This window comes from Gorilla gorilla, chromosome 18 (assembly GCF_029281585.2).
Source record: "Gorilla gorilla gorilla isolate KB3781 chromosome 18, NHGRI_mGorGor1-v2.1_pri, whole genome shotgun sequence".
Taxonomy (NCBI): domain Eukaryota; kingdom Metazoa; phylum Chordata; class Mammalia; order Primates; family Hominidae; genus Gorilla; species Gorilla gorilla.
Genome location: NC_073242.2, coordinates 105214528 through 105242500, shown reverse-complemented (window position 1 = coordinate 105242500; position 27973 = coordinate 105214528). Strand labels below are relative to the sequence as shown.

Genomic DNA, 27973 nt, shown 5'->3' with positions numbered 1-27973 from the left:
GAGGAAACTCAGAAGACAGATCCTGCTATGGAACCACGGTTCAAAGTGGTGGATTGGGACAAGGTACCTGGCATAGGATGGAGTGGGGTGATGACTGGGGACTGGCGGGAATGAGGAGAGGAAGAGGGTGTGTGGAGCCAAAGCTGGGAGTGGGCATGATGTGTGCCCAGGGGAGAAGGGGAAGGAGAAGCAGGTGTCCACAGCCCAGAGGCATGACCTGGGACAGCAAACTCCGGCAGGGGTGTGGGGGTGCCTCATTGGTGGATAGTTCAGAAAAATAGCAGACAAGTTCTGAGCATGGAACCAGATCCCAGACACCCCTGGAGAAGAATTCTCCCGCCAGGACCCCTGAAGCTGAGAAGGAGCTGTGACAGGGTTGGCAGGCCCAGACATGCCCATTTTGACCAGGGCACAAGGTAGAGCTGCCCCTGGCACCTGCAGTCATCTGGAAGCGACATTGGCCAGTGCAGGGCACAGGAGCCTGCTGAGTCCGGCAGGAGACAGCGCTGAAGCCATCCTCCGTGTTTGGGAGGAGTCAGAGATGCCTGCAGTCTTAGGATAAGCCTCTTTTGGCATCAAGAGGCCAGTGCCTTGCTGTGGCTGAGCAGACCCCACAGACTGGTGAGATGAGCCCTGGAGGAGCTGAGCGGTCACGGTGGAAAAGGAGTCGCTCAGCGGCAGGGGAGAAGCAGCTTTGCCTGGAGGGGTCACTGGAGGGGGTCACTGGAGGGAGCCGGGCTTGGTGCCATTTCTTTCCAGCTTAGGAACAGACACAAATGTGCATGTCCATAAACCCCTACCCTGCATGCCCTCTGCCTAGTTTGGGCCTCAAAGACACAGAAACAAATGGGACAGGCCCCTCCCTGCGAGAGCTCACAGCCTGGTGCAGGGGACAGTAACCCCTCCCCACCACCGACATAAAGAGTTATTACCCCAGGAGGTGGCATGGGATGCATGCCCAAGGAACACAGGTGAGCAGAGTGGGGTGGGGACCCCACAAAGCTGACTGTCTGCTGGGCCCCCTTGGCCCTGACACTGGGAACACAGAGATCCCACCTGTCGCATGAGATCACAGCTGCCTCTGGGAGAACCCATCCGCCCACAGCACAGACGCCTCAGGATCCAACCAGAGAGGCCGAAGTTGTTCTGTGCCACGTCCCCTCCTGAGAGGTGCAGAACCCAGGGCAAGATGGAGGCCAGCCAGAGGAAAGGCTGCCCGCCCATGCAGCCGGCAAGCTGGGACCTGGTTTCCGAATCTCAATCCCCAGCTTGGGCCCTGGGCACTGGCAGGGTCAGGACCTCAGTCTGGAACGGGGGAGATCGGAGGGGAATGGGGTGAGTTTGGGGACTGATGAGAGGACCAAAGGGTGAGCTACAGTGTGTCCTGGCTCAGGGTCCTGTCCTGAGTGGCCAGTGGATGGTACTGGAAGGAGCTGCAGAGAGAGGCATCTGTGAGCTTGGCTTAGGGCTTGAATTCTGAAAAGAGCTGACCGGGACTGAACAAATGTGGCAGCCATCAGGGTGGAGTGACATGAACAAAACTGTCCTGGAGGGAGGAGCTGGGGTCTGAGGCTGGCTGGGGACGGGAGATCCAGCCCACATTGCCAGCTCTGTGGTCAGCTCCTCCCAGTCTCCCCGAGCTGTGGTTCAGGGCTGACCCCGGCCCCATCACTGCAGGAGGCAAGGGGAGGATTAACCCGGGCTGTGCCACCGTCACCTATGCTGTCACCACGACCACACCCAAGGGGACGAGGGGCCCTTCCTCCCCCATGGCCTGCTCCCTGCCTGGCTCCGGGCCAGCTGTCCAAGCAGCCTGACTCACCTTCCCCACCTCTCTCTCATTCTCTCTCTACACACTCACTCTTCCTCCCCTTCCTCCTGTGTCTCTGGGCTGAGACGGAAGGGCGAGGGCTGGGCCCTGGGAGGATGTGGAGGCCTACTCTGGACGGAGCCCCCACCTGCCCGGGTGTGCATGGGAACCCCTTCAGCGCCCCAGAAAATCAGCACAGGGAGCAGGGCTTCCCAGGAAGGCAGAGGGTGCTTTTCTGCTTTTTTCTTTTCTTTTCACTTTTGACTTTCCAAAAAAGGGTGCTGCTGCTGCCTCGTTCACCTCACGGGCAATCCCAGCTCCGTTAGCAGGAACAGAGAGGCTGGGGGAGCCCGCAGTGCTCCAACCTGAGCCCTCTCTCTGTTGCTGACCCAGGCAGCAGGGGCTGGGGTAGGTCTTTTGGATCGGGACATGGAGGAGCTGGGAGAGAGGCCATGAAGGTGGCAGCTTTGTCTCAGCCGAGGGTCCCCAGGCCTGGGGTGGGTTTGCACACCTGCCCCTGGGGCAGAAGGGCTTGCTGGTGTTAACTCTTCTGGCTTTGCCTCCAAGCTCAGTACTGTGATTGCTGCCAAAGACTGGAGTCCTGGCCTCCCGGGGCCCAGTTTGCTTTCTTATGGGACAAGAAGCCAGGTTGTGCATTCTCACCCTCCACATCCCTCCCTGTTTCTAGAACACAGCCAGGTGAGGTGGCCAGAGCTGCCCACTACTCTCAGCTCCTGGACACACGTGTCCCCCTGGTCCAGCAGCCTCTTTTTGCCACTTCGCCATGTCCTTTTCGGAGCCCTCCCTTGGGAGCCCTCTCCACCCTTTCCACCTGGGGGACCAGCCTCCCTTTGGGGAAGGGGCAAGAACAGGTGTGATTTGAGGGGTTTGCAGAAGTTCGCTGCCCAGATGCTCAGCAGCGGAGTTAGCCCTGAATTCACATCTCTTGTACTGAGCTCTCACTGTGTGCCAGCCGCTTTCAATGTATTATTGGTTATCTGCTTTAATCCTGCTGACAGCACGAGGGATAAGGATTATAATTATCCTGATTTAACTGATAAGGAAGAGCTTAAATCTCCCGCCCAAAGTCACCTCTGGGCACACTAGCAGCCCAGATAGCGGCCCCTCCCCTCCACAAGGTCCTGGAACCTTCCCACCCCAACAGCTGAGCATGAATAAGACCCTGAGGCCCGTGAGTAGGAGAGGGGTTGGCAGAGGGAGGGAGGAGGCTGAGCAGATACCAGCAGTGTCTCCCAAGCCAGCCACATCCTCTTCCCCATCCTTCCTCAGGCTAAGCCAGATGCTGGCATAACCAGCTGCTGGGGCTGGCCAATGGGTGTGATCAGCCTCTTCCCTCAAGGGACAGATAGACCCATCCGGCAGGCATCCCCAAACTCCCTGTCCCTGCCCCCTGCCTGACATAACACAGACCACCCTGACATCAGGGTCCCCAGGGCCTGGAAAGGCTATTGAAGTTGGCCATAGTGTTTTGCCCATTTAGGACCCCCAGATCAGTCACTGAGAACTCAGGAAGATAGCATCCGGATCAGAGAAAGGGCCCTTTTGGCCAACACACTCTCGGGGGGGACCAGCCTTGGCACCGTGGGCACTGGTCTGGCTCTCCTCCAGGCACCCTGCCTGCCTAGTCACCTTGGGTCCCCTTGGGCCTCCTTTCTCTCTATAATCCCTCCCAGCCAGAGTAGGGGTCTGGAGGGCCCAACATCCAGAGGGCCTCCCCAAGGCTGTCTGTACTGGGCTTAGGGTCCCTGAGTCTCCTCTCTGCCTGCCTCCTTGCTCAGAGCTCCTGGCCCCTCTTCAGAGGAGCTCAGTGGTGCTCAAAAAATACCCCAAGGCAGAAAGCAGGCAGGTGGGCTGGGCACTGCCCTCTGCTCCCGTGGGTCTTAGAGGACACCCTGGGAGGGCAGTGGACAGGGCAGGCTGGGAGGCAAGAGATGCCACAGTGTTCCAGTATGATGCAGAAAGCTATTCCCTCTATCTTTTTTATTTTTTTAGAGACAGGGTCTCACTCTGTTACCCAGGCTGGAGTACAGTGGCAAGATTGCAGCTCACTGCAGCCTCAACCTCCCAGGCTTGAGCCATCCTCCCACCTCAGCTTCCTAATTAGCTGGGACTACAGGTGCATACCACCATGGCTGGCTAATTTTCTTAAATTTTTTTGTAGAGATAGGGTCTTGCTATGTTGTCCAGGCTGGTCTCAAACTCCCAGCCTCAGTGATCCTCCCACCTTGGCCTCCCAAGGTGCTGGGATTGCAACCCTGCATCTTATTATTGCGTAGGATTATCTGGAGGATCTAGTGGAATATACTAAAGGATATCAGAAAGTGTGCTGCAAGGGAAAGACCACCCTACCTGGTTTTGGGGTGGGGCCCCTGGGCAGGCTCCCTTCGCTCGTCTTCAGCCCTAAGGGCAGAGGTCATGCCTGCTTTCTGCCAACGCTCAAGCTGTCTTTCATCTCTCCCTGTGTCTCTGGCATTTTTGCTCCCTGTCCTCTCTCTGCTGCCTGAATCCTCGTGGGGTGAGCCTGAGGCCACCTCCATGTCCTCACATCCCCTGGGTGACGGGAGGGTCACAGGGCTCAGGGGGAGGAGGCAGGTGATCCGGAACCACCTCTGTGGACTTCAGCTTGTCCCAGTTAGACCGCGCAGGACGGGCCTGCAGCCACTCCGGCAACGCCACCAAGAGCCCCACCTCACTGCCCCCACTGACCGCTGCTGGGCTTCCTCACAGCCGCTGTGCTGAGGAAGTCACAGCCATGGGATCCCGATCTGGCTGACAGGAGGCCTCCTGGCCGAGCCTGGGCTGTGAGTGGGGCACTCTAGTCCAGGCCCTGCCACAGCATGTGCAGCCGAACATCTGACCCTGTCTTCTCATCTGTCAAAGGAGGTCATCATCGGCCCCACCTCCCAGAATTAAGGCTCATGAAGGATAGGGGATGTGAGGCCTGAGCCCCAGCTGACCAGCGACCAGGTTGCAGACAACAGGCCCCCACTCCTCTCCCGCAGCCCCGGCTGCCTGGAAGCCTGTCTCCACCTCTGCTCAGAAACCTGCCCTGGAGCAATATGCCTGAGTTTGGGTGGACATTTCTTTAAACAACTGCCTTAGCTCATTGCTGTGGGGGTGAGCAGTGCTGCTGATACTGAGCATCTACCCTGCCCCCCTCCGCCTGCCCCCGCTCACCACATTTGCCACCTTAGGGAGAAGCAGATTCTGGGCACACCCTTCCCCAGGAAATCGTCCTATGCCACCTGGCCCTGTGCTGCCCAGGAGGAGGGGTCCTGGGGAGGGGGAGGAGGAAAACAGGGAAGGCCCCCTTCTACCCGGGCACCATGCCCTTCCGCCCACCCTGTGGGCAGCAGGCTGCCCTTTCCCCCTGCCATGCTGCTGCGGGCCACATTCCTGGCATAGCCTGGGAGAAGCCCTCCCCTTCTCTCTAAGGCAGGGACCGAGCAGGCTGGGGGAGGGGCATGGACCCCACGCAGTTGGCACAAGGTGCTTTGGCCGAATCCACTCCCCCTTGCATCTGCTTCCTGGGCCCCGGCCCGTTGGTCGGGTCTTTGAATCACCAAAAAATCCCTCCACCCCAATGAGCTGCTTATTCGAGAGCAGTTTCGGGCATAACCGTGCTGTCGCCCATGCAGGCCAGCTTCCTCTGGACAGCCCTGAGTGCTGGACATGCCTCTCTAGCGTCGGGTTCCACTGCTGTAAAAGGGGACTTGTTACTGTAGGGGGAGCCGTGGGAGCCCCCAGATGCCTGGGAAGTGGAGGTGTCATCAGTGTGGCCTGATCTCCCCTTCTCCCCCACCCCAGCCACGTACATAGCCCGCAGACCCATGCCTTCCCTCTGTCCCCCGAGCCTTGGGACATAAGAAGTAAATGGGGCCAGGACCAGGAATGAGCTGGAAGGAAGAGACCCACTAAAGTGGTGGGAGTAGGAGAGGGGTCTTCGGTCAGGTAGAAGAGGATGGGTGGAAGGGCGTGGTGCCCAGGTAGAAGGGGGCCTTCCCTGCTTTCCTCCTCTGCCTCCCCAGGACCCCTCCTCCCAGGCAACACAGGGCCAGGTGGCATAGGACGCTTTCCTGGGGAATGGTGTGTCCAGAATCTGCTCCCCAAGGTGGCAAATGTGGTGAGCAGGGGCAGGCGGGGGACGGGGCAGCTGCTCAGTGTCAGCAGCGCTGCCCACCCCCACGACAATGAGCTAAGGCAATTGTTTGGTCAGGTAGAGCAGGAAGCGAAATGTGTCTTGCATCGCTTCCCATCTCATTGGATCCCAAGCCGTCATCGTCTGCTGTCCTCCCTTCTCAAAACCAGGTCCTGCCAACTGCCATGTTGGAAACGACCAGCAAGTGAGAGGCCTGGAACCTCTCAGCACCCAGCTGAGCCTTTCTCCTTCAGTGCTCACGACTGGAAGATGATTAAGAAAGGACACCCTATCAGTGCATGTACCACCTAAATCAAGGTCAAGTGCACAGGGTGCCAGTCCCAGCTCTTGGGAAACTGTGGAGGCTGCTACAAGCTGGGGGAAGGGGGAGGGAGGCTTCCACTTCAGGCCCAACCAATCCTATCTCAAGAGACACTTGCCCTCTCAGGCCTCAATATCCTCATCTATAAATTGGGTCGGGGGTCGGCGGGCCTGAATTTCTGTGCTTATCTGGAAGGCTCACGGGGCTTCCCCTGGAATAGCGAGACTGAGGCCCCAGTCATAGAACTATAGGTGTTGGCCTTTGATGATTGAGGGGGTTGTTCACAGAAGGGAGAGCGAAGCCTCCCTGGGATTCCTCCAGGGTGGTCCTTCAGCCCCAGAGTGAAGTGGGCACCTTCCCTGGGCACCCAGGCGGGCTTCCTCGTGGAGACACAGCGTAGGCTAGATACAGAGCTCGGGTGTGAGGCCCTCCATGGCCCCAGACAGGCAAGAGGCAGCTTGGGACTGACTCTCAAGCACAAGTCCACCATGTGTACAGGTGGCAGTGCTTGCGGGTCTACCCAGGGAGTAACTGAAATCAGGTCAATCCAATGACATCAAATGACAGACCCCTGTGCTGGGGCTCTGTTCCCACCACACCTGTAAACACGTCTTCCACGGTCTAGCTCCGGTTTCCACGACAGTTCTGTGCTTTTGTTCTGTTTCCTGTACATCCAGGTGTGAGATCTAGGCTGAAGTCCCCGCTTATAGCTTACCTAGACATTTCTTCTTGTGGTTCAACTGAATTCAACGTATGAATCCTATGCCATTTTCAGCTGGGGACAGTGGTTCACACCTGTAATCCCAGCACTTTGGGAGGCCGAGGCAAGATCACCTGAAGCCAGGAGTTCAAGACCAGTCTGGTCAACATGGTGAAACCCCATCTCTACTAATAATACAAAAAAATTAGCCAGGCATGGTGGTACATGCCTGTAGTCCCAGCTACTCAGGAGGCTGAGGCAGGAGAATCACTTCAACCGGGGAAGCGGAGGTTGCAGTGAGCCGAGATCACGCCACTGCACTCCAGCCTGGGTGACAGAGTGAGACTCAATCTTAAAAAAAAAAAAAGAAAGAAAAAGAAAAAGAATCCTTTGCCATTTTCTACTTGCTTCACAAAATAAGTACAAAATGGATCAATAGATTAAAATTTGCCCAAACCACTGCTAGGCTGAGAGAGGGGCCCCCTGGCCACATCCCTGTGCTATAGCTGGAAAAGATCATAGTTCAAGATCACTCAGTCTGTGTAAAGTGCACAAGTGAATCACAGGATAGCAGTATCTGTCATGTGTAACATGCAAAAGTGGGACATAGAAAAACCAGGGGCGCTGGCCGGGCACAGTGGCTCATGCTCATAAGCCCAGCACTTTGGGAGGCTGAGGCGGGAGGATCACTTGAGCCCAGGAGTTCGAGACCAGCCTACACAACGTAGTGATACTTTGTCTCTGAAAACAAACAAACAAACAAAAAACAATTAGCTGGGCATGGTGGCGTGAGCCTATAGTCCCACCTACTCAGGAAGCTGAGGTGGGAGAATTGCTTGCGCTTAGGAGGTTGGTGCTGCAGTGAGGCACAGCCATGCCACCGCACTCTCACTTGGGCAACAGAGCAAGTCCCTGACTCAGAAAGAAAAAGAAAGGACCAGGGGATTCATTTGAGAGAGATGGTCGTAAGCTACAGATGTGTATTATTATCTTTACATCTACAACTGCAAGGAAAATACCAAAAGCATAGCTAAAAAGTCAATAGAGGAGATAGTATGGAGTATTGTTAAATATTTCATACAAACAAGACGAAGGAAGAACAGAGGAGATAAATAGAAAATAGCAGCCAGGTGTGGTGGTGCCCACCTGTAGTCCTAGCTACTCAGAAGGCTGAGGTGGGAGGATTATTTGAGCTCCAGAGGTCAAGGCTGTAGTGAGCCAAGATTGGGCCACTGCACTCCCACTTGGGTGACAGAGCAAGCCCTGTCTCAAAAAAAGAAGGAAAGAATGAGAAAAGAAAACCAGAGGAGACCTACTCCAACATTAAATGTAAATAGATTTAATGCTTCAATTAAAAGGCAGAGATGGCCAGGTGTGGTGGCTCATGCCTGTAATCCCAGCGCTTTGGGAGGTGGAGGCGGGTAGAATCACCTGAGGTCAGGAGTTCAAGACTATCCTGGCCAACATGGTGAAATCCTATCTCTACTAAAAATACAAAAAAAAAAAAAAGCCAGACGTGGTGGTGAGCGCCTATAATCCCAGCTACTCAGGAGGCTGAGGCAGCGAGAATCGCTTGAACCCAGGAGACGGAGGTTACGATGAGCCGAGATGGCAAAAAGAGTGAAACTCCTTCTCAAAAAAAAAAAAAAAAAAAAAAAGGCAGAGATTGTCTGACTAGATTAAAAAGGAAGACCCAACTATATTCTGTCTGCAAGAGATGCACCTTAAATGTAAAGACATACACAGGTTGAAGGTAAAAGTATGGGAAAACAGGGATCCTGCGCACAGCAAGCTTCAGGAAACCAGTGTGATTCTATTAATACCCAAGCGGACTTCGGGAGGAGTATTTCCAGGGCCCAAGATGGCTCTTTCCCAGTGGTAAAGGGGCCAACTCATCAAGGAGAGATAACTGGGCAACCTTGGGCAGATGACTCAGCCTCGGTTTCCCCAACTGCAAAATGACAATAGTTAGAATACCCGCCTAGTTAGGGGTATGGCGAGGATCAAGTGACTGAACCTGTGTCAGGTGTTTAGAACCATGCTTGACACATAACCAGGGCTCCAGGGGGATTAGCTCTGAGTGCTACTGCAGCTGGGACAAAGCCTTGCATTCTCGCCTTGACCCTGGCCCAACTTCTTCTAAGGTGGGGCTCTGCAGACTGCAGCAAGATAAGGTGTAAACACAGGCCACCAGCTGGTTCCTCCAGTTCTTTTTCCTGATGGTGGTGGTAGCGGTTGTGGTGGTGCAGGGTGTGTGTGTGTGTGTTTACAGACCTAGGGCAGAGGACTGGAGGGAATGAGACAGCACACTTCCAATGACTCCACTTGCTGCTAGACTCAAGGGCTGAGGTCAAGGAGACTGGGGTCAGGAAGGGAGCAGCGACTAGGTGGAGTTTGGATGATTGCTTGATTTAGTTAGTGCCAGGGCGGGATAGCTCCAGGCTGACTTGGATCATCTTCCAGCCTGAGAAGCAGGAAGTGAACCCCCCAACCCCCACCCCTGCCACAGGAAGGCAGCCAGTACCTGGGACCTGCCAAGTTCACATGGCAGAAGCCACAGCTTTCTTTGGGCCCTTCACCCTGGTCACAGGCACAGAGAGAAACCCAGTGGCCTTGCCTGCTTGCTCCCAGGACCCCCACACCCCTGCTCCCAGGCTGTGATGGGCGAGACTAGCTCCACCTCCAGAGGAGCTGGGGGCATGTAAGGGCTAGTTCCTGGAAGACCCGCTGTGGCTGCAGGCTTTGGTGGAGAGGCCTGTACAAGGATGAGATTGCAGCCAGGGCCAGGGGAAGGAGGTTTCTGGAATCATTGATGGCTGTTTCGTCCAGGCTTGCAAGCTCTTCCACGTGCAGCCCTTGCTCCTCTCCCCTCCTCTCCCTGCCTGTGGTTCCCCTACTTCCCACCTGCAGTGGCTGCCTGACTCCCCGTGCTGAAGATTGGCTGAGCATCCACCGAGACACCCTCATCCTCACTCTGATTGTGTGTGGCAGATTGGGGCCCACCAGCATCACAGATGAGGGCACTGAGGGGCTCCGGGAGGAAAAGATGCACGTCCAGGATCTCACAGCTGGTCAAAGGCACAGCCAGGCTCTCATGGTGTTCCCCTGACTCCAGGTTCATTGTTCTTTCCTGGATTCGGTCCAGATTAACCCAGCACTGGCTTGTCAGAAATCCTCAAGTGCTTCTAGTTGCCTGGAGCTGAAACCTGCAAACTTTTCTGAGCTTGCATCCCTATGAGTGAAACTTTCTGCACACACTCTCCATTATGTGTCCATTTAAATTATTTCTAAAGTATTTGCATGTGTTAATGTACTCTCACAGTCTGTGCATTAGAAAACATTCAAATGCCGTGTAAAGGTGAGATAAAGCCTGCGTAGTGGCATGCTCCTGTAGTCTGAGCTACCCAAGAGGCTGAGGCAGGAGGATCGCTTGAACCCAGGAGTTCAAGTCCAGCCTGAGCAACACAGCAAGACCCACCTCTTAATAAAACAAATAAGAGGCCGGGTGTGGTGGCTCACGCCCGTAATCCCAGCACTTTGGGAAGCCGAGGCGGGCGGATCACGAGGATCGGGAGATTGAGACTATCTTAGCCAACATGGTGAAACCCCGTCTCTACTAAAATACAAAAAATTAGCTGGGCGAGGTGGCATGTGCCTGTAATCCCAGCTACTTGGGAGGCTGAGGCAGGAGAATCACTTGAACCCGGGAGGCGGAGGTTGCAGTGAGCTGAGATCGTGCCACTGCACTCCAGCCTGGTGACAGAGCAAGACTCTGTCTCAAAAAAAAAAAAAAAAAAAAATCGAGACCATCCTGGCCAACATGATGAAACCCCGTCTCTACTAAAAATACAAAACTCAGCTGGGCGTGGTGGTGCGTGCCTGTAGTCCCAGCTACTCAGGAGGCTGAGGCAGGAGAATCACTTGAACCCGGGAGGCGGAGGTTGCAGTGAGCTGAGATCATGCCACTGCACTCCAGCCTGGCGACAGAACGAGACTCTGTCTCAAAAAAAAAAAGAAAAGAAAAAGAGAGATAAATATATTACAAACACAAATAAATAGAAATAATAGCAATAGAAATAGGGTCATTAATATTTTCTCCCTGCCTCTGGGGATTAGCCTGTGAGTACCGAGGGGGTACACGTACATCCTTGCCTTGGAGACAACAGGCCTGGAGAATAAGCAACTCCTGGATGTGGTACAGGGTGTTCTATCATCTAAGCCTTCAGCAGCTTTCCTCCTGCTGCCCACAGAGCACTGTTAAGGTGCCAGAAGGGCCACAACCATATTCAACTTTACATCTGTGCCCACACTCCCTGTCATCCCTTCCTGTCTCCCCCTTGTCAAATCCCCTATGTTGATGAACTCCAAACCAAAACCCAGATCCTCTGCAAAGCCCTCCTCACCTACCGTGACACGGGCATTTGTACCAGCCATTCTGCCTCTGGATCTCAGCCTGCTTTGTATCTCCACTAAACTATCCTGCTTGGCATGCCACATCTCATTGAGCACTTAATGCAGGTACCGTTATTATTTTTTTATTTTTGAAGAGACGGAGTCTCGAACTGTTGCCCAGGCTGGTCTCAAACTACTGGCCTCAAGCAGTTATCCTGCCTCAGCCTCCCAAAATGCAGGGTTTACAGGCATGAGCTACTGCAACCAACAATTACTTCCGTTTTATAGCTGGGGAAACTGAGGCTCAGAGAGGTTAAGTAATTTTCCAAAAGTCACACAGTAAATGGCAAATGGATTTGTACCCAGGCCTGACTTCCGAGTCTAACTGTGAGCACTAAGCTACATGAAACAAGGTTGGTCTCTTTCATTCCTGTTGATTCTTCCCAGCACCTAGCATAGAAATAAATATATATATAAAATATTAAATAAATTGCTGAATAAATGATTGAATGAATTAATTACCCAGGCCAACACCAAGAAGCCTGGGGAAAAGAGCCCACTTCATTCCTGATAGAAAATGTATTACCTCCTATACCTCAAGAGTCCTGAGCAAGACTTTAAACTTCAGATGTGGCTGAATCTGGATGCTCAGATATCATCACTGAGATTCTGTCTCTCTAGCTCTTGGTTTGGCCATCTTCTGTGCTAGTGGCATCTTCAGGCAGGCTCTGCTAGTAAATCCAGGCTCATGCCCTGCCGATTTAGCACCTCCAACAGAAAGAGGGATCATCTGATGGCTCATCACACCAGCTTAGGTCGCAAACCTTTACCGGATCCTATTGCTGTGGCTGGGGGCTGGGATAAGCAGCTTGGTCAGTTCTTGATCACTGAAGCAGGAGGGTGGGTGGCCCACACAGATCACAGGAGCTGAGGTAGGAGCGGGGGATTGGGATGCTGTAATGAGGAAACGGGAGAACGAGTATGGGAAGACGTGAATATCAAATGTCCACTTGGCTTCATCTCTTGCAGGACCTGGTGGACTGGCGAAAGCCTCTCCTGTGGCAGGTGGGCCACTTGGGAGAGAAGTACGATGAGTGGGTTCACCAGCCGGTGACCAGGCCCATCCGCCTCTTCCACTCAGACCTCATTGAGGGCCTCTCTAAGACTGTCTGGTGAGCTCTTCCCTGAGCCTGTGGCAGGCTGTCCCTCTCTTCTGACGGTGCCAATCAGATATAGAAAGGGAGGGGGCAATTGAGTCCCTCCCCAGAGCCCAGGTCTATGCTGTAAAGCTGTCAGGGAGGGAGGAACATGCCATGGGAATAATTCATCCCTATGCATGGTTTTGTCCACTGGGTGGGTCACAACCCAGCATGTAGCCAGAAACTACATTGAATGCCACCTCTGGTCTATTCCAGACTCTTATGAGGAGTTTCTTGCCCACAATGCGCATGGGAACAATTTTGCCTGCAATTAGCTCCTCTGCCACAAGAGGTCAGCATCTGTCCAGTTGCATAGAGTCAGTAGCCCTGGGGACACAGTTCTTTTCTGCCAATAACTCATCTCAGAGACAGGAGGCAGATGCACTCACAGCCTCTCTCCTCTTTTCTCTTCCCCACTCCCTGTACCAGTGTCCCTTTGACCCCAGGTCTCCATAGGCATTCTGCATATGCTTTGGTGTCATCTTGTCCCCCATCCAGTTGAGTTATGTGTCTCTAAGAAAGCTGGACCCTGCCGGGCATGGTGGCTCACGCCTGTAATCCCAGCACTTTGGGAGGCCAAGGTGGGTGGATCACCTGAGGTCAGGAGTTCGAGACCAGCCTGACAACACGGTGAAACCCCATCTCTACTAAAAATACAAAATTAGCTGGGTGTGGTGGTGCATGCCTGTAATCCCAGCTACTTGGGAGGCTGAGGCAGAAGATTCACTTGAACCCCAGAGGCAGAGGTTGCAGTGAGCCGAAATCACGCCGTTGCACTCCAGCCTGGGCAACAAGAGTGAAACTCCGTCTCAAAAAAAAAAGAAAGCTGTACTCTGTCAAGCTCCTGTGCATGTATCTCTCTCACCCTGATGGCCTTCCTGCAGGTACAGTGTCCCCATCATCTGGGTGCCCCTGGTGCTGTATCTCAGCTGGTCCTACTACCGAACCTTTGCCCAGGGCAACGTCCGACTCTTCACGTCATTTACAACAGGTAATGCCAGTTTCTTTCCTGACTTGCCCTGAGGATCCTAGAGGGAAGAGACCTCAGTGCTTTCCCTGGCCCAGAGTTTCTGAGAGCAGAGAACCCCAAACTACATCACAGACATTTTTGGTGAAGCCTCTCTGTAGAAATAGTCTTCCAAAGAAGAATTTTGTCTGACTCCCATCTACAAAACCCAACAACACATCAGCAGAAACTAAATGGAATCATCGGGTGGCATAGCAATAAAAAGAGAGAGAGAGATTGAGTGCCTCTCATTGAGTGTCACACCAAAAGACACATGATCTGGGATTCTTTGCTAAGAAACTAAATGAAATCACTTCATCGGGTGACACAGCTGAGAGCTAGACTCGGACTGGCCTATGAACCCAGCACAGATTAGCAGAGAACTTGGGAGAGAAAGATCTGGGAGTGTCCTAGAGTGTGTCCAAGGCAAAGGCTCAGGCAGCAGACCCCCAGACTGGGAGTAATGGCCCAGTAACCTCTATGGGACACTTGCCATGTGCGGGGCCACGTGTTCTGCCAGGACTGCCTCATTTACCCCTCCCAGCAGCCCCATAAGAAGGGTCATGTCATTATCCCCTTTTAGAGCTGAGGAAATGGAGCCTCAGAGATATCAAGGGAGTAGCTGAAAGGCATGTGGCTAGGATGTGGATACCAGGTGCGCCCCAGCTTCTAGCTGCGGGGCAGAGGATGAAAAGACAGGCTGATATGGGGCAGTGTCTAAAGAGCCTGTGAGACTGGGGTTTAGGATGACTGTGGGTTTAAGTATAGCCGCTGGGACAGCCAGCCCCGCAAGCATCTTGCCTACCTTGGGCCTCCAGGTACATGCCACCTGCCCTGTGGTCTGTCTGTCCTGGCTCTGAGCTTCCTGAGCTGCCCTCAGTCTGCCAGGGGAAGCTCTTTTCCCTGCACTCCGCAAGTCAAGTGCCTGAATGGTTGAGATGAGAGGGGCCATGGTCACGGCATCAGGAACTTCATTTATCCACCTGACCCAGGATGAGTCGGGTGAGCGAGCTGCAGGAAGTTCCCCCAAATCCAGCCCAGAGCTCCTCCCGGTCACCGAGGGTTACTGCAGGCATCCCTCGAGCCATGGTTGCCCTGTTCTGCCCACGCTGAATAGCTCAGGCACAGCACGGGGCTTGTTGCTCAGAAGGCCTGCTCGCTGAATCACCCACTGTCCGCCCGGCGCTCCCCTAACAATCACAAACAGTGGCAGGGCCGCCAGGGCTGGCAGCCGGAGGGGGAAGGGGATGCTGAAGCTTTGGCCCAGGTCCCTCTGCCGGATTCCTCCAGAGATGCCACTCAGTACCAGCTCCGGCTGGATGGGCAGACAGGGGTGATGCTGGGGTGAGGGGGCGGGCAGAGGCTTGACCTATAGGAGAGGACTTTCCTGCATGGCAGGGAGGATGATTTGAGGGCTCTATCAGCCACACGGCCTCGGCAGAGAGCTAAAATGTGCCTGTCTTATAAAGGTCCAGTGTAGAGGGTTAGTAAGCCTGTGACCATGATGCCAGTGATGGGGGCATGAGAGATACGTCTCCACGTGCCTCCCTCAGCCCCAGCTTGTCATGCAAGGCACAAGCCACAGGCAGAGAAAATAAGAGCCCACAAAGCAAGGCAAGGGGAGACTCAGCGGGATCCTAGTGCAGCTGCTGGACAAAGGACGCACTGGAATCGATACAGAAGAGTCAGGGTGCCAAGAAGCAGTGGAAGCTGAACGCAGACACCAGTTCAAGGCTGACATTCCTAGATACACACATGAAAATGCTTTCAAAAGCTGAGGGGATGGGGGAAAGGGGGCGGCGCTGCATACTCAGGATAGCTCCAGAGCAGCTTCTGAGAGCACGTTAGAGTGAGCAGCATCCCGGAGAGGAGAGGAGGCAGGCTTCCAGTGGGGTGGTGTGCGGGGCCCGGCAGAGGCCAGGACCTTAGTATGCGCCAGAGAGTGCTCCCGTATGTCCAGTCCTTTCCTTACCAATAAGAGAGCTAAGGCCAGGCATGGTGGCTCACGCCTGTAATCCCAGCACTTTGGGAGGCTGAGGCGGGTGGATCACCTGAGGTCAGGAGTTTGAGACCAGCCTGGCCAACATGGTGAAACCCAGTCTCTACTAAAAATATAAAAATTAGCCAGGCATGATGGTGTGTGCCTGTAATCTCAGCTACTTGGAAGGCTGAGGCAGGAGAATCATTTGAACCTAGGAGGCAGAGGTTGCAGTGAGCCAGGATCATGCCACTGCACTCTAGCCTGGGTGACAGAGTGAGATTCCGTCTCAAAAAAAAAAAAAAAAGAAAATATAGTATTAATATTATTATATAATACAACGTATATACTCATCATATAATCAGATACTCTGTTACCTCCATCCTAACTACACCCCTCCAAGATGGGTAGGGTGTTTCCCTGAGGAAACTGTAACACCTAGGCGGTGCTGAGCCAGGATTTGAATCCAGGTCTGCAAATCCAATGCCTGTGCTCTCTGCACTTCACCGGAATGACCTTACGGACCCCAGAGGCATCAGGGTTTCTCTGGAAGCAGGGTCTCTCACCAACCAGACCAGCCCAGCTAAGACTCCATGGGAGAGGGGTCACTTGAACCTGACTCCTTTGGTAATGTGTGGATGTCAGTAACCACAGCCTCCCGGAAGGAAACCCAAGAGGAGGTGGGCGGGAAGAAGGAGGAAGACGGTTGGCCTCATTTGGGAGGTGTTCAAGGTGGGGACTGTGGACAACCACATGGAGCTGTCCAGTAGGGCGTGGCCACCCAGGGTGGAGTTGGTGTAGAGCTTCGGTCGTCAGCACGTGGGAGAGGAAGGGATTGAGCTGAGAGGCAGAGGGTCCAGGTTTGGAACCAGGGGACAAAGGGCAGAGTTTCCAAGATGGAGCCTGAGCAGGGAGATCCAGGGAAGAGGAGAAAAGCCAAGTGTGGCGGCAGGCAGAAGGGGGAGCTATGGATTCCAACCTTATTGCTCCCAGATCCTTTCAGAATTTGAGAAACTGTGGACACAGTACAGAGAAAAAATGCCCGTAGGTGTACAATTTGATATATTAGCAAGTTCACAGACACTCTGCAATCCAATGTAGTACCCTCGGATATTCGTAAGCCTCAGGTTAAATGCCTAGGCAGCTGCAGATTGAAGAAGAGAGTAGCGCTAACGTCATATGCCACAGCCAGCTTAGAGGTGAACTAAAAAATATGCTTAGATTTGGCAAGAAAGACATCATGAATAGCCTTTGAAGTTCTGGTGGTTTGGGGCAGAAGACAGATTTTTTTTTTTTTTTTTGAGATGGAGTTTCACTCTTATTGCCCATGCTGGAGTGCAATGGCACGATCTTGGCTCACCACAACCTCTGCCTGTCGGGTTCAAGTGATTCTCCTGCCTCAGTCTCCCAGGTAGCTGGGATTACAGGCATACACCACCATGCCTGGCTAATTTTTGTATTTTTAGAGATGGAAGTTTCTCCATGTTGGTCAGGCTGGTCTCGAACTCCCGACCTCAGCTGATCCGCCCACCTCGGCCTCCCAAAGTGCTGCAATTACAGGCTTGAGCCACTGTACCCGGCCCAGAAGACAGATTTTTAAGGACTTGACAAGCCAATGGGAAGTGGCAAAGTGGAGCCATGAGTCCAACCTACGTTTTTTTTCTTTTTTTCTTTTTGAGACAGGGTCTTGCTCTGTCATCCAGGCTGGAGTGCAATGGTGCAATCACAGCTCACTGCAGGCTTGAACTGCTGGGCTCAAGTGATCCCCCTGCCTCAGCCTCCTCAGTAGCTGGGACTATAGGCATGAGCCACCATGCCCAGCTAATTTTTTTACTTTTTGTTGAGGCAGGGTCTCACTGTGTTGCCCAGGCTGGCCTCAAACTCCTGAGCTCCAACGATCCTCCCACCTCAGCCTCTCAAAGTGCTGGGATTACAGGCATGAGCCTCCATGTTCAGCCTAGCCTGGCTTTTTAGGAGCCTTGATGATGAAGGGGCTGAGTCCATGATGGGAAAGTCTTGCCTAGCTCAGAAAGATGAGCAGAAGAGCCAGGAGAAAAGGAGAGACTGAAGGAGCCCAGAGGAGTCCCTTGGGAGGGAGGGTGGGAGGAGGCGGCTGAGGGCTTTGCACTGCCGAGCAGGGGGAGCCTGGCAAGTCATGGACTTTGGGCCTCCACGTCCTCAATCATGCAGGCAATGCAGGGCTTCCCTTGTAAGGCTGTGGTGAGATGAAATAGGAAGTAATCCATGGAAGGCCCTTGGGCGGTGCCTGGCACACAGGAATCAGTCAGGACACATCTGCTGTTACTGTTGCTCTGATCATCCCGCACCCTCGTGCCGGTGCACACCTCTTCCCTGAGAAGCAAGGAGGATGTGCCAGGGTACCGGCAGAATGTGGTGTGCTTGGAAGTTGGGGGAAGTATGTGGAGGGGATAGTTCCTCCCCAACCCCAGGGCCTCTCTTCTCTGTGAAGTAGGAGGCTGGGTGGAAGGAGAGGCGGTAAAGGGGAGTAGAGCATGTTCAAGGGCAGTGGGGAGGGAGCTGAACTTGAAGATGCACAGGGATCATCCATCAGGCTGTGTCTAGGGTCTTGCAGAGGTTAAAGGTGCCAGACCCACAGCTGTGTGAGTCTCCATGCTCAGCAGCTTGGGTATGGCGTACAAAGGCAGGTTCCTGCGCTGACCCAGGGGTGAGGGTTCGTGGGTGCAGGTGAGGGAGATGGAGTAAGGGTTAAAAGAGAACGGCTGGGCCAAGCATGGTGGCTCACACCTGTAATCCCAGCCCTTTGGGAGGCCAAGGTGGGTGGATCATTTGAGGTCAGGAGCTCAAGACCAGCCTGACCAACATGTTGAAACTCTGTCTCTACTAAAAATACAAAAATTAGTTGGGCGTGGTGGCGCACGCCTATAATCCCAGCTACCCAGGAGGCTGAGGCAGGAGAATGACTTGAACCCGGGAGGTGGAGGCTGCAGTGAGCGGAGATCGTCCCATTGCACTCCAGCCTGGGTGACAAGAGCGAAACTCTGCCTCACAAAAAAAAAAAAGAGAGAGAATGGCTAGCTTTGGAAAACAGTCTGGCTATTCCTCAAAAGGTTAAACATAGAGTTATGATATGAACCAACAGTACCACTCCTGGGCTTGTACCCAAGAGAAAGGACAACATCTTTTCACACTGAAACCTCTACACGAATGTGCAAAGCAGCACTATTCACAATAGCCAAGAGCTACAAACAGCCCAGGTGTCCCTCAACTGATGGATGGATGAATAAAGTTTGAATATCATTCAGCCTTAAAAAGGAGTGGAGTTGTAATACATGTTACAACATGGGTGAATGTTGAACATATTTGGTAAGAGAAGCTGGTCATAAAAGACCATATGTCATATGATTCAATTGATGTGAAATGTCCAGAATAGGCAAATCCAACAAAGAGGAAGTAGACCTGTAGCTTCCTAGGGTTGGGAGGGTCTGAGAAGAAATGGGGAGTGGCTGCTAATGGGTACAGGCGCTTGGGGGGAAGTGATAAAAATGTTGTAAAATTGACTGGGGTGATGGTTTAACAACTTTGTGAATATACTAAAAAGCACTGAATTATATATTTTATTTGGATGAATTATATGGATGTGAATTAGATTTAGATAAAGCCGTTAAGAAGAGAGAAGATATGGCCAAAGCTATGGTTTGTGGAGAAAAGAAACAAAGATAAGAGGATGAGGATGGGCCGGGCATGGTGGCTCATATCTGTAATCCCAGCACTTTGGGAGGCTGAGGAGGGCAGATCACTTGAGGTCAGGATTTCAAGACCAGCCTGGATAATATGGTGAAACCCCATCTCTACTAAAAATATAAAAATTAGCCAGGTGTGGTGGCACACACCTGTAATCCTGGCTACTCAGGAGGCTGAGGCAGGAGAATCACTTGAACCCGGGAGGTGGAGGTTGCGGTGAGCTGAGATCACACCACTGCACTCCAGCCTAGGCAACAGAGCAAGACTCTATCTCACAAAAAAGAAAAAAAAAAAAAGGATGAGGATGAATATGGAGCAAACAGGAATGAGAGCTGAAATCTCCATGAGGTCAAAGAATGAATGAGGTGGAGGAAAGAGCTGAAAGCCGCTAGGACTGCAGGCTGTCTCCGGAGGGTGGTGGGAAGCATGTGCTTGAAGATGGTGCCCTGTCTCCAGTCTTCTCCTCTCCACCTAGGCTGATCATCTTCAGTGTTTTCACATCTTCCTCCTGTGCTATGATTTCATGTCTTGTCTGTTGAGATCTCGGTGCTTGTTTTTTCTTGTCCTTCCTGCCCCATGGTCCCTGGTGGGTCACACTTCCCATCATTAACACCCTGGAGGCCAGGCACAGTGGCTCCCTTCTGTTATCTCAGCACTTTGGGAGGCCAAGGCGAGAGAATTGCTTGAGTCCAGGAGTTTGAGACCAGCCTGGGCAACATAGCAAGATCTCGTCTCTACAAAAAAAATAAAAATAAAAAATAAATTAAAAATTAGCTGGGTGCGGTGGCATGCGCCTGTGGTCCCAGCTACTTGAGAAGCTGAGGTGGAAGGATCACTTGAGCCCAGGAAGGGAAGGCTGCAGTAAGCTGTAATCACACCACTGCACTCCAGCCTTCCAGCACTCCAGTCTTCCAACCTGGGCGACACAGAGATACCTTGTCTCAAGATAATAATAACAACGCCCTGGCTCAGGAGTGTCGCCTTCTCGTCTCAAATGTCCTTGGGGCAAGGTCACCCTTCCAGGTAAAGGCCCAGCCCCAGCCACAGCCACTCCTCCCACAGCCTCTGTAAGGAGGATGTCAGGCCTCCAGCCAGTGGCCCATCACTCCTGTAAAGGACTTCCCAGACCCAGACCAGAGTCCTGCAGCCTCCTTCCCATTTTGACTCAAGGACCCCAGCAGTATGGCCTGGCCCTGTAGCTGTCCAACAGAGGGCAGCAGCTCCCGAGCTGATGGGGATGGTGAGGCAGGGACACCTGGAGCTACCAGGCTGCTATGCACCAGTCCTCACCTCGCTCTCCCTGCCACCCTGCAGAGTACACGGTGGCAGTGCCCAAGTCCATGTTCCCCGGGCTCTTCATGCTGGGGACATTCCTCTGGAGCCTCATCGAGTACCTCATCCACCGCTTCCTGTTCCACATGAAGCCCCCCAGTGACAGCTATTACCTCATCATGCTGCACTTCGTCATGCATGGCCAGCACCACAAGGTGAGCGGGGCGGGGTCCCAGCCCTGACCTAGCATGTGCAGCCCGAGAGGGCCCGGCAGCCAGTGGCAGCTTCGGGTGCTGCAGAGCCTCCTGGGAGTCTGGCTGTGGGTTGGGAGGGACAGGACATTTGATGTGACTCACGGGGCAACTGGGTTGGGCATCCGAACCTAAGCCAGGCGGGGACAGCGTGGGTGTGCAGCGTCAAGCTGACCCCAGGCCCTCTGCACCCTTGTTTACGCATCACCTTTAATCCTCAAAACAACTCATTCATTCGTTCATTCATTCAGCAAATGCCCAGTGAGGGCCTCCTGTGTGCGAGACTCTGTTCTAGACATCATTGAACAAAACAACAAAAAGCCTTGCCCTCCTGGAGCTTGTGCTGAAAACAGTCCCATGGTTCTCCCCGTTCCACAGAGCAGGAGACTGAGGCCTAGGAGAACTAAGGAACTTGCCCCAGGTCACACTTGGCACAGCCAGGATGTCGTACCCCATTCTGGGGATTCCAGAGTCTGCGCTCTCAATCACCCTTCCCCTGAGGCCCTTCAAGGACTCCACGACAGTCCCAGAAGCTGGCCCTAGAAGATAGGTCTGCCCAAAGGAAGCTACCTCCCCTGTACCCCCCACTGCTTCTCTGTCCCTGCATTGTGCTGTCCTTGGCCCGTCCCAGGCTGTTCCCCAGCCCGTCTCCACACACTGTTCTCTGCTGGGCATAAATCAGAGAGAATATGGCAGATATGATACTTTCAGGACACCAGTTTAGACCCTGATGTTGCTGATACTGAACGTGGGTTTCACCTTGGTTTCCCAGCAGCAACTTAATCCAGTTCATCTCGATGAGCCTATTCAGGGTTTGATCGGCCACCTGGGAGAGTTCTCAGGTTGGTTGGCTGTGGTCCTCCCGGCTCTCCCCAGAGTTGATCTGCATCCTAGGGGGCTTTCCTAGGGGCCAGTATTGGGGTGGGTGCCCAGTCCTGGGCCAACCTGTCTCTCAGGTATGCTCTCAGAGGTAGCGCAGCCCAGGCCTGGCCTGCGTCCTCCAGCCTCACCTGGCCTCTGCTCTCCGGAGCTCACTGCATCTGCTGCTGTGTCCCTTGCCCTGTTTGTGAAACCTTTTCAGATCCACTGCCCTGTCAGCTATCTTTCCCATCCACAGGGGACACCAGAACCTTCTGGGGACCTGCTCAGGCCATTCTGGGGCCCCAGGGGCTGTCTCAGGCTCCCTCTTCTGAGACACTTCCACCCCAGTCTGTCCAGTCCCCTGCTGCCACACCATGAGGACCCAAGGAGACTGTATGGCCTGTAGCCACGTGGGCTTCAATCAGGAACGTGTTCTCAGATCCCCAGACCTATCCATCTAAGGATCCTGATCCAGCTGTGACCTGGATCTGGCCCATACCAGCTCACAAAAGCACCCATGCACATCCTTTCCTGTTTCTGTTCCAGTGACGCCAGGGCAGTTTTTACACTGCAGGAATTAGCAAACACTACCAATCAGGGCTCTCCCTCCCTCCCTTTATTTCCCCCTCCCTCATTCCCCAGCTCTCTCCCTTCCTCCTTTTCCTGAGAGCTGGTTTTCCAGCACACCACTGGTCCTGTTGTTCCTGGTCTGAAGGGAGGGAGGCCCACGCTAGCATCTCACTGTCACTGTCACCTGCTTTCTCTCTCTCTCCTCCAGCCCAGAGAGGCTGCAGGATTCTCTTCTCAGAATCCTCACCAAGCCATAGCTAAGATCTCACCTCTATGCCAGGCCCTCGGCTTCTGAAGCTCAAGGGCCGTGGTGAAGCGGTGTTCTCTGGTTCACTGTGGCGACACCCCCTTGGAACAAAAAAGGCCTCCTGTTTGGACATGGGGGTGGGGAGGACACCTCTAGTGACACTTCTGGGTCATCCCACCACAGAGGCTGCATTAACCTCAGCCGCCCTCAGTGCCTTGCTCTCCCAGACAACATCAGGCCTCAGTCTAGGTGCCCTGTCTCCAGAATGCCCCTCTAGCCAGGGGCACGGCATTTAGGGATGGGATACCTGTCTAGCACCTGACAAATTCCAGAGTCACAGTGGCCTCTATAAGATGGGCTCTGAGCCGCCAGCGCACCCCGCCCATCCTGCCCATCCCGCCCATCCCGCCCATCCCATGTTCCTCTGCAATCTGCCAGGTCCCTTCCTGGCTCACAAATGGGGAGGAAGACAGTCTCTCCACATCTTCCAGACGTGGTGGCCCGCCCTCCCCAAAGCCACCAAAGGTGCCAAGCCTACGCAGTGGAATGTCTGGGCCACTCTGCCCCTGTCCTCTGCAGGGAGTGGCCAGGGCTTGGCCAGCTGCCGGGGCCCCTGGCTGCCTCCTGATGCCCAAGCCTCTCCATCTGCAGGCACCCTTCGACGGCTCCCGCCTGGTCTTCCCCCCTGTGCCAGCCTCCCTGGTGATCGGCGTCTTCTACTTGTGCATGCAGCTCATCCTGCCCGAGGCAGTGGGGGGCACTGTGTTTGCGGGGGGCCTCCTGGGCTACGTCCTCTACGACATGACCCATTACTACCTGCACTTCGGCTCGCCGCACAAGGGCTCCTACCTGTACAGCCTGAAGGCCCACCACGTCAAGCACCACTTTGCACATCAGAAGTCAGGTGAGCACGGGCCTGGGATTCCCAGCCCCCTACGTGTGTTCATTGATTTATTTGCCAACTCCCATCGAGCTCCTGGGAATGGCAAGGCACTGTTCCATGTACTGGGCATATACAGAGGGTTCCCTCTACTCTCTTCCCTGGTGCAGACAGTTGTGCAGAGACAGGCAAGGACATCAATAAATGGCAAAGATTTCAAACTGTGATAAATGCCATAAGGAAAATAAAGGGGCTGGGTGTGGTGGCTCACACCTGTAATCCCAGCCGAGGGGATTGGGAAGCCGAGGCAGGTGGATCACTTGAGGTCAGGAGTTTGGGACCAGCTTGGCCAACATGGTGAAACCTGTCTCCACTAGAAATACAAAAATTAGTGGGGTGTGGTGGTGCCCACCTGTAATCTCAGCTACTTGGGAGGCTGAGGCATGACAATAGCTTGAATCCAGGAGGCAGAAGCTACAGTGAGCTAAGATTGCACCACTGCACTCCAGCCTAGGCGACAGAGCAAGCCTCTGTCTATAAAAAAAAAAAAAAAAGAAGAAGAAAATAAAGCAAGGTGATGGAATATCACATAGGTGGGGGAGGGTCCAGCGATTTCCACTGAAATATTATGTGGGCCACATATGTGATTTTAAATTTTCTAGTGGCCACACTAAGACATGAAAATAAACAGATGAAAAGAATTTTAATAACATTTACTTAACCTAATATAAGCAAATTATTATTTCAACATATAATCAACATTAAAAAATCACTAATGGCTGGGCGCAGTAGCTCAGGCCTATAATCCCAGCACTATAGGAGGCGGAGGCAGGGGATTGCTTGAAGCCAGGAGTTCCAGACCAGTCTGGGAAACATAGCAAGACCTTGTCTCTACATAAAAAAGTTTTAATTATCCATGTGTGGTGATATGCACCTGTAATCTCAGCTACCTAGAAGGCTGAGGCAAGAGGATCATTTGAACCCAGGAGTTTGAGGCAGCAATGAGCTATGATCATGCCACTGCACCCCAGCCTGGGTGACAGAGTGAGACCCTTTTTGTAAAGTCTCTTTAAAAAAAAAAAATTAGCAACTCTTATACTAAGTCTTTGAAATCTAAGGTGTATTTTGCACTTACAGCACATCTCAATTCAGATACTAAAGTTTCATTAGAAATACTAGATCCATATCTAGATTTTATAAAATTTGCAAACAGTAGTTCACATAGGTAAGTTGCTCCAAACATGCTTAAACATTTTCCAGTAACACACTTGAGGAGGCCAAGACGGGCAGATCACCTGAGGTCAGGAGTTCAAGACCAGCCTGGCCAACATGTTGAAACCCACTCTCTACTAAAAACACAAAAAATTAGCTGGATATGGTGGTGCGCGCCTGTAATCCCAGCTACTCAGGAGGCTGAGGAAGGAGAATCTCTTGGACCCAGGAGGTGGAGCTTGCAGTGAGCCAAGATCACACCAGTGCACTCCAGCCTGAGCAACAAGAGCGAAACTCCATCTCAAAAAAAAAAAAAAAAAAAAAAAAAATTCCAGTAACTGAATCAAGCATCAGTTTTTACATTGACATGTTAATTCATCAGAATTAAATGAAGTTAGAAATTCAGTTTCTCTGGACCTCTAGCCACATTTCTAGTGCTCAGTAGCCACGTGTGGCTAAGGGCTAGTTGGACAGCAAAGAGATTAAATGGTCCAGGTGTCATTGCAGAGGTGCCATTACAGCTAAGACCCTAATGAAGAGAAACCAGCATCTGGCGTCCCAGGAGCGACTGGTAAAAAGCCCTGAGGCAGGAATGAACTTGGGCCCCAAGGAAGGGGAAGGAGATGGAGGTGGGGGGTGGGAGGGGGCCACGTAGCCTAGAAACGAAGGCCAGATAAGGAATTAGGGTTTACTCCAGCTTCATGCTGGGGACAATAAAAGACACAGGTTCCCCACCCTTGACTTCTGCCAGGATGGCCTCGGGAGTTGGGAAGGCCAAGGGGACAGATATTGACATTGTCTCCACCTCTTATCCCTACCCTGGCACCCTTCCCAAGCCAGCGCACGCCTGCTCCTTCAATGCCTCATCTTCTCCCCGTTTGTCTCCCTCTCTAGGATTTGGTATCAGCACTAAATTGTGGGATTACTGTTTCCACACCCTCACTCCAGAGAAACCCCACCTGAAGACACAGTGACAACTCCCACCCCCTCCGTCCTGCCCTCAGCCCGGCCCTGGCCCCTTCCCGACCCCCACCCGCCATCCAGACCCCATTAAGAAGGTTGGCTTGGCCAGGCAGGATGGGCTGTGTCCGGCCCTGCAGCCTAGTGGAAGGTGCTGAGGGGGCCCTGAGGCAGGACCGCCCTCCTCACCCCTGGTAGGAGGGTCACATCCACTTGGTGGCCAGGTGGCCCTTGGTGACCCACTTCTTCCTGGAGCGTCCCTGCCTAGAGCTCAGCCCACAGGACTGCTTCAGGACCTGGCCACAGGTAGCAGCCGCAAGGGGAAATGAAGAAAACTGACCCCTCGTGGCCACCTGTGTCACCCTTGTGCCTTAGCCTCGTGGGCTGCCTAGGAGCTGCCTGCACGGCACAGCTCCGCATTCACAGTCAGAAGTGGGTCTGTGGGACCTGTGGTCCCTGTCCTCCCTGCTGTCCCTTCTGGGGAGGCTTTGGTGGCTCTGAGGTGGACAAAGAGCTCTCACAAGAAGAGACAGAGTGATGCCTCCCACAGTCCACCCCAGACCCTGGGGCAGCCCCTCTGGCCCTGCCAGCTGCCTGCGTCATTGGGCCCAGGGTGGCTGGCAGGAGTCCCAGCTGCTTGCTTTAGGACCTGGCAGCTTTTCTCGCCGTCCCTCCCCTGCCTCCAGAATCACAGCCCTTCTCCCCAAGGGAGGCTGAGGAGGCTTCTCCACCGGTGGCAGCCCCACCCCATCCCCAGCCATTCTTGGCCTCCACCCCATCCCCAGCCATTCTTGGCCTCCACCCCGCTCAGCCCCCAACTCGGGCCCTCCCAGAAGGAGCCACCTCTCAGTGCCTCACCTCCCCCTGCCTCCCAGCCTCCGCAGATGAGGTTCCTGCCCCTTCCTCCTCGTAACCAAAACCCTCACTGCTCCCAGGACGGTCTTATTTATAAACCAGATACATGTTCTTAGTCTGGTCCCAGACCAAGGAGCTGGTCAGACGGCCCTTTCTAATCCTACATGTTGAGCTTATGTAAAAAATGTTGTTTCCTCCTGTTTTTGGTTCCTTTCTTACCCACAAACCATTACTACTTGAAACTTAAAAAACTCGCCGAGTGTAAAGGCTAAAGAGAAGCAGTTTGACGGACCTTGTGATTTGTACTGTTTGCTGCGGAGCTATTTAAAGATTTTGGAATAAATATACAAAACTACGGTTGTGAAATAAAAACTTAAATTGTATATTTTGAAAAATAAAACACTGAAAAGAAACCAACAAAAATGAGTTGTTCATCAGACTCCCTGGTGGTTGGGAAGGGGCAGTGGTGTGGGGAGGGGTAGAGGGGCAGAGGATTGGTCCCCAGGGAGGGAGATTCTAGCCCTGACCAGGCTGGGTAGAATTGCTGGGGCATGGTGATGATTAAAAGCTGACCAACTCTCAGCTGGGCGCGATGGTGCATGCCTGTAATCCCAACATTTTGGGAGGCCAAGGTGGGAGGATCGCTTGAGGCCAGGTGTTCAAGACGAACCTGCCCAAAATAGCAAAACTCCATCTGTAAAAATAAAAGAAAACAAGACAAAAGAAAACAAAACAAAAGGAGAAAGCTGACTGACTCTTATTCTCTCACTCAGCTTTATTCTGTTTCTAAATTCTCTGCAGACAGCATCTCCTCTTATTGCCTGCACCTGGGATGCATTGTGCCCACAAACCACTTTGATCCGCCACTGGGGAGGGATCTCTTCTGGAGTTTATCTAACCCCAACTGAGCTTCCAGTCGACTTTCCTAAAACAGAGGGAGAAAGGCTCCAGCAACAAATGCCCATAGTGGGAACTAGAACCTCAAGCAGCTCAGTCTCGGTGAAACTGTTGCTTGTCTTTCTCTGCTGCCCTATCAGAACCACCTAGGAAGCTGTCGAAGTGCAGCTCCAGGGCCTCGCACTCAGGGTCTAGTTCAGTAGGTCCAAGGGGGTCGGCCCTGGACTCACCTGTCTGAGGACACGGAAGCGGAAGCAAGCTGATGTTGGGGAGCCTCAAGGAGGGAGCCCCGAACTCTGCTGTGTCTCCCTGCTCTGGCAGTCACAGGGGCAGCTTTATGCCTGCAGCTCCCAGCCTGAAGATAAGTAGGACCCGTCGGAGCCACCCATCACTCGAGTCCCTGAAGCCTGTCACCGGAACCCAGCCCGTCCAAGCAGCAGAACTCATAACCTTCATTTACTGATGGAGCTGAGCAGCTCACCCTAGACCATCACACCCAGGGGGAGGGAAGCAGAGGAAGAACACAGGAGGAGCTCCGCAAGTGTAAACACACATGGCCACAGCAGGAGAAAAAGCCTAAGGTGAGCAAGATATAGCAAAAAAAAAAAAAAAAAAATTGAAAATTTTCTTTAAGAAGAGTGAAACAGTCTAGGCGCAGTGGCTCACACCTGTAATCCTA

The 27973-nt window shown here is 53.3% G+C and overlaps 1 protein-coding gene across 2 annotated transcripts in view; it reads left to right on the top strand.

The window, feature by feature from the left end:
• Positions 1–26810, top strand: part of FA2H (fatty acid 2-hydroxylase) — a 61516-nt gene extending 34706 nt beyond the window's left edge. Inside the window, exons 2-7 of one of the 2 annotated variants that reach the window (XM_031002958.3) lie at positions 1–63; positions 12413–12555; positions 13467–13573; positions 20604–20776; positions 23142–23394; positions 25477–26810. The exon at positions 1–63 is cut by the window's left edge and continues 30 nt beyond it. In XM_031002958.3, the coding sequence (XP_030858818.1) occupies positions 1–63; positions 12413–12555; positions 13467–13573; positions 20604–20776; positions 23142–23394; positions 25477–25556 (819 nt within the window). In that variant the 3' untranslated portion in view covers positions 25557–26810. The remainder of the gene's footprint in view (positions 64–12412; positions 12556–13466; positions 13574–20603; positions 20777–23141; positions 23395–25476) is intronic. The other variant, XM_031002959.3, reaches the window with a different exon arrangement.
• Positions 26811–27973: the final 1163 nt, after the last annotated feature.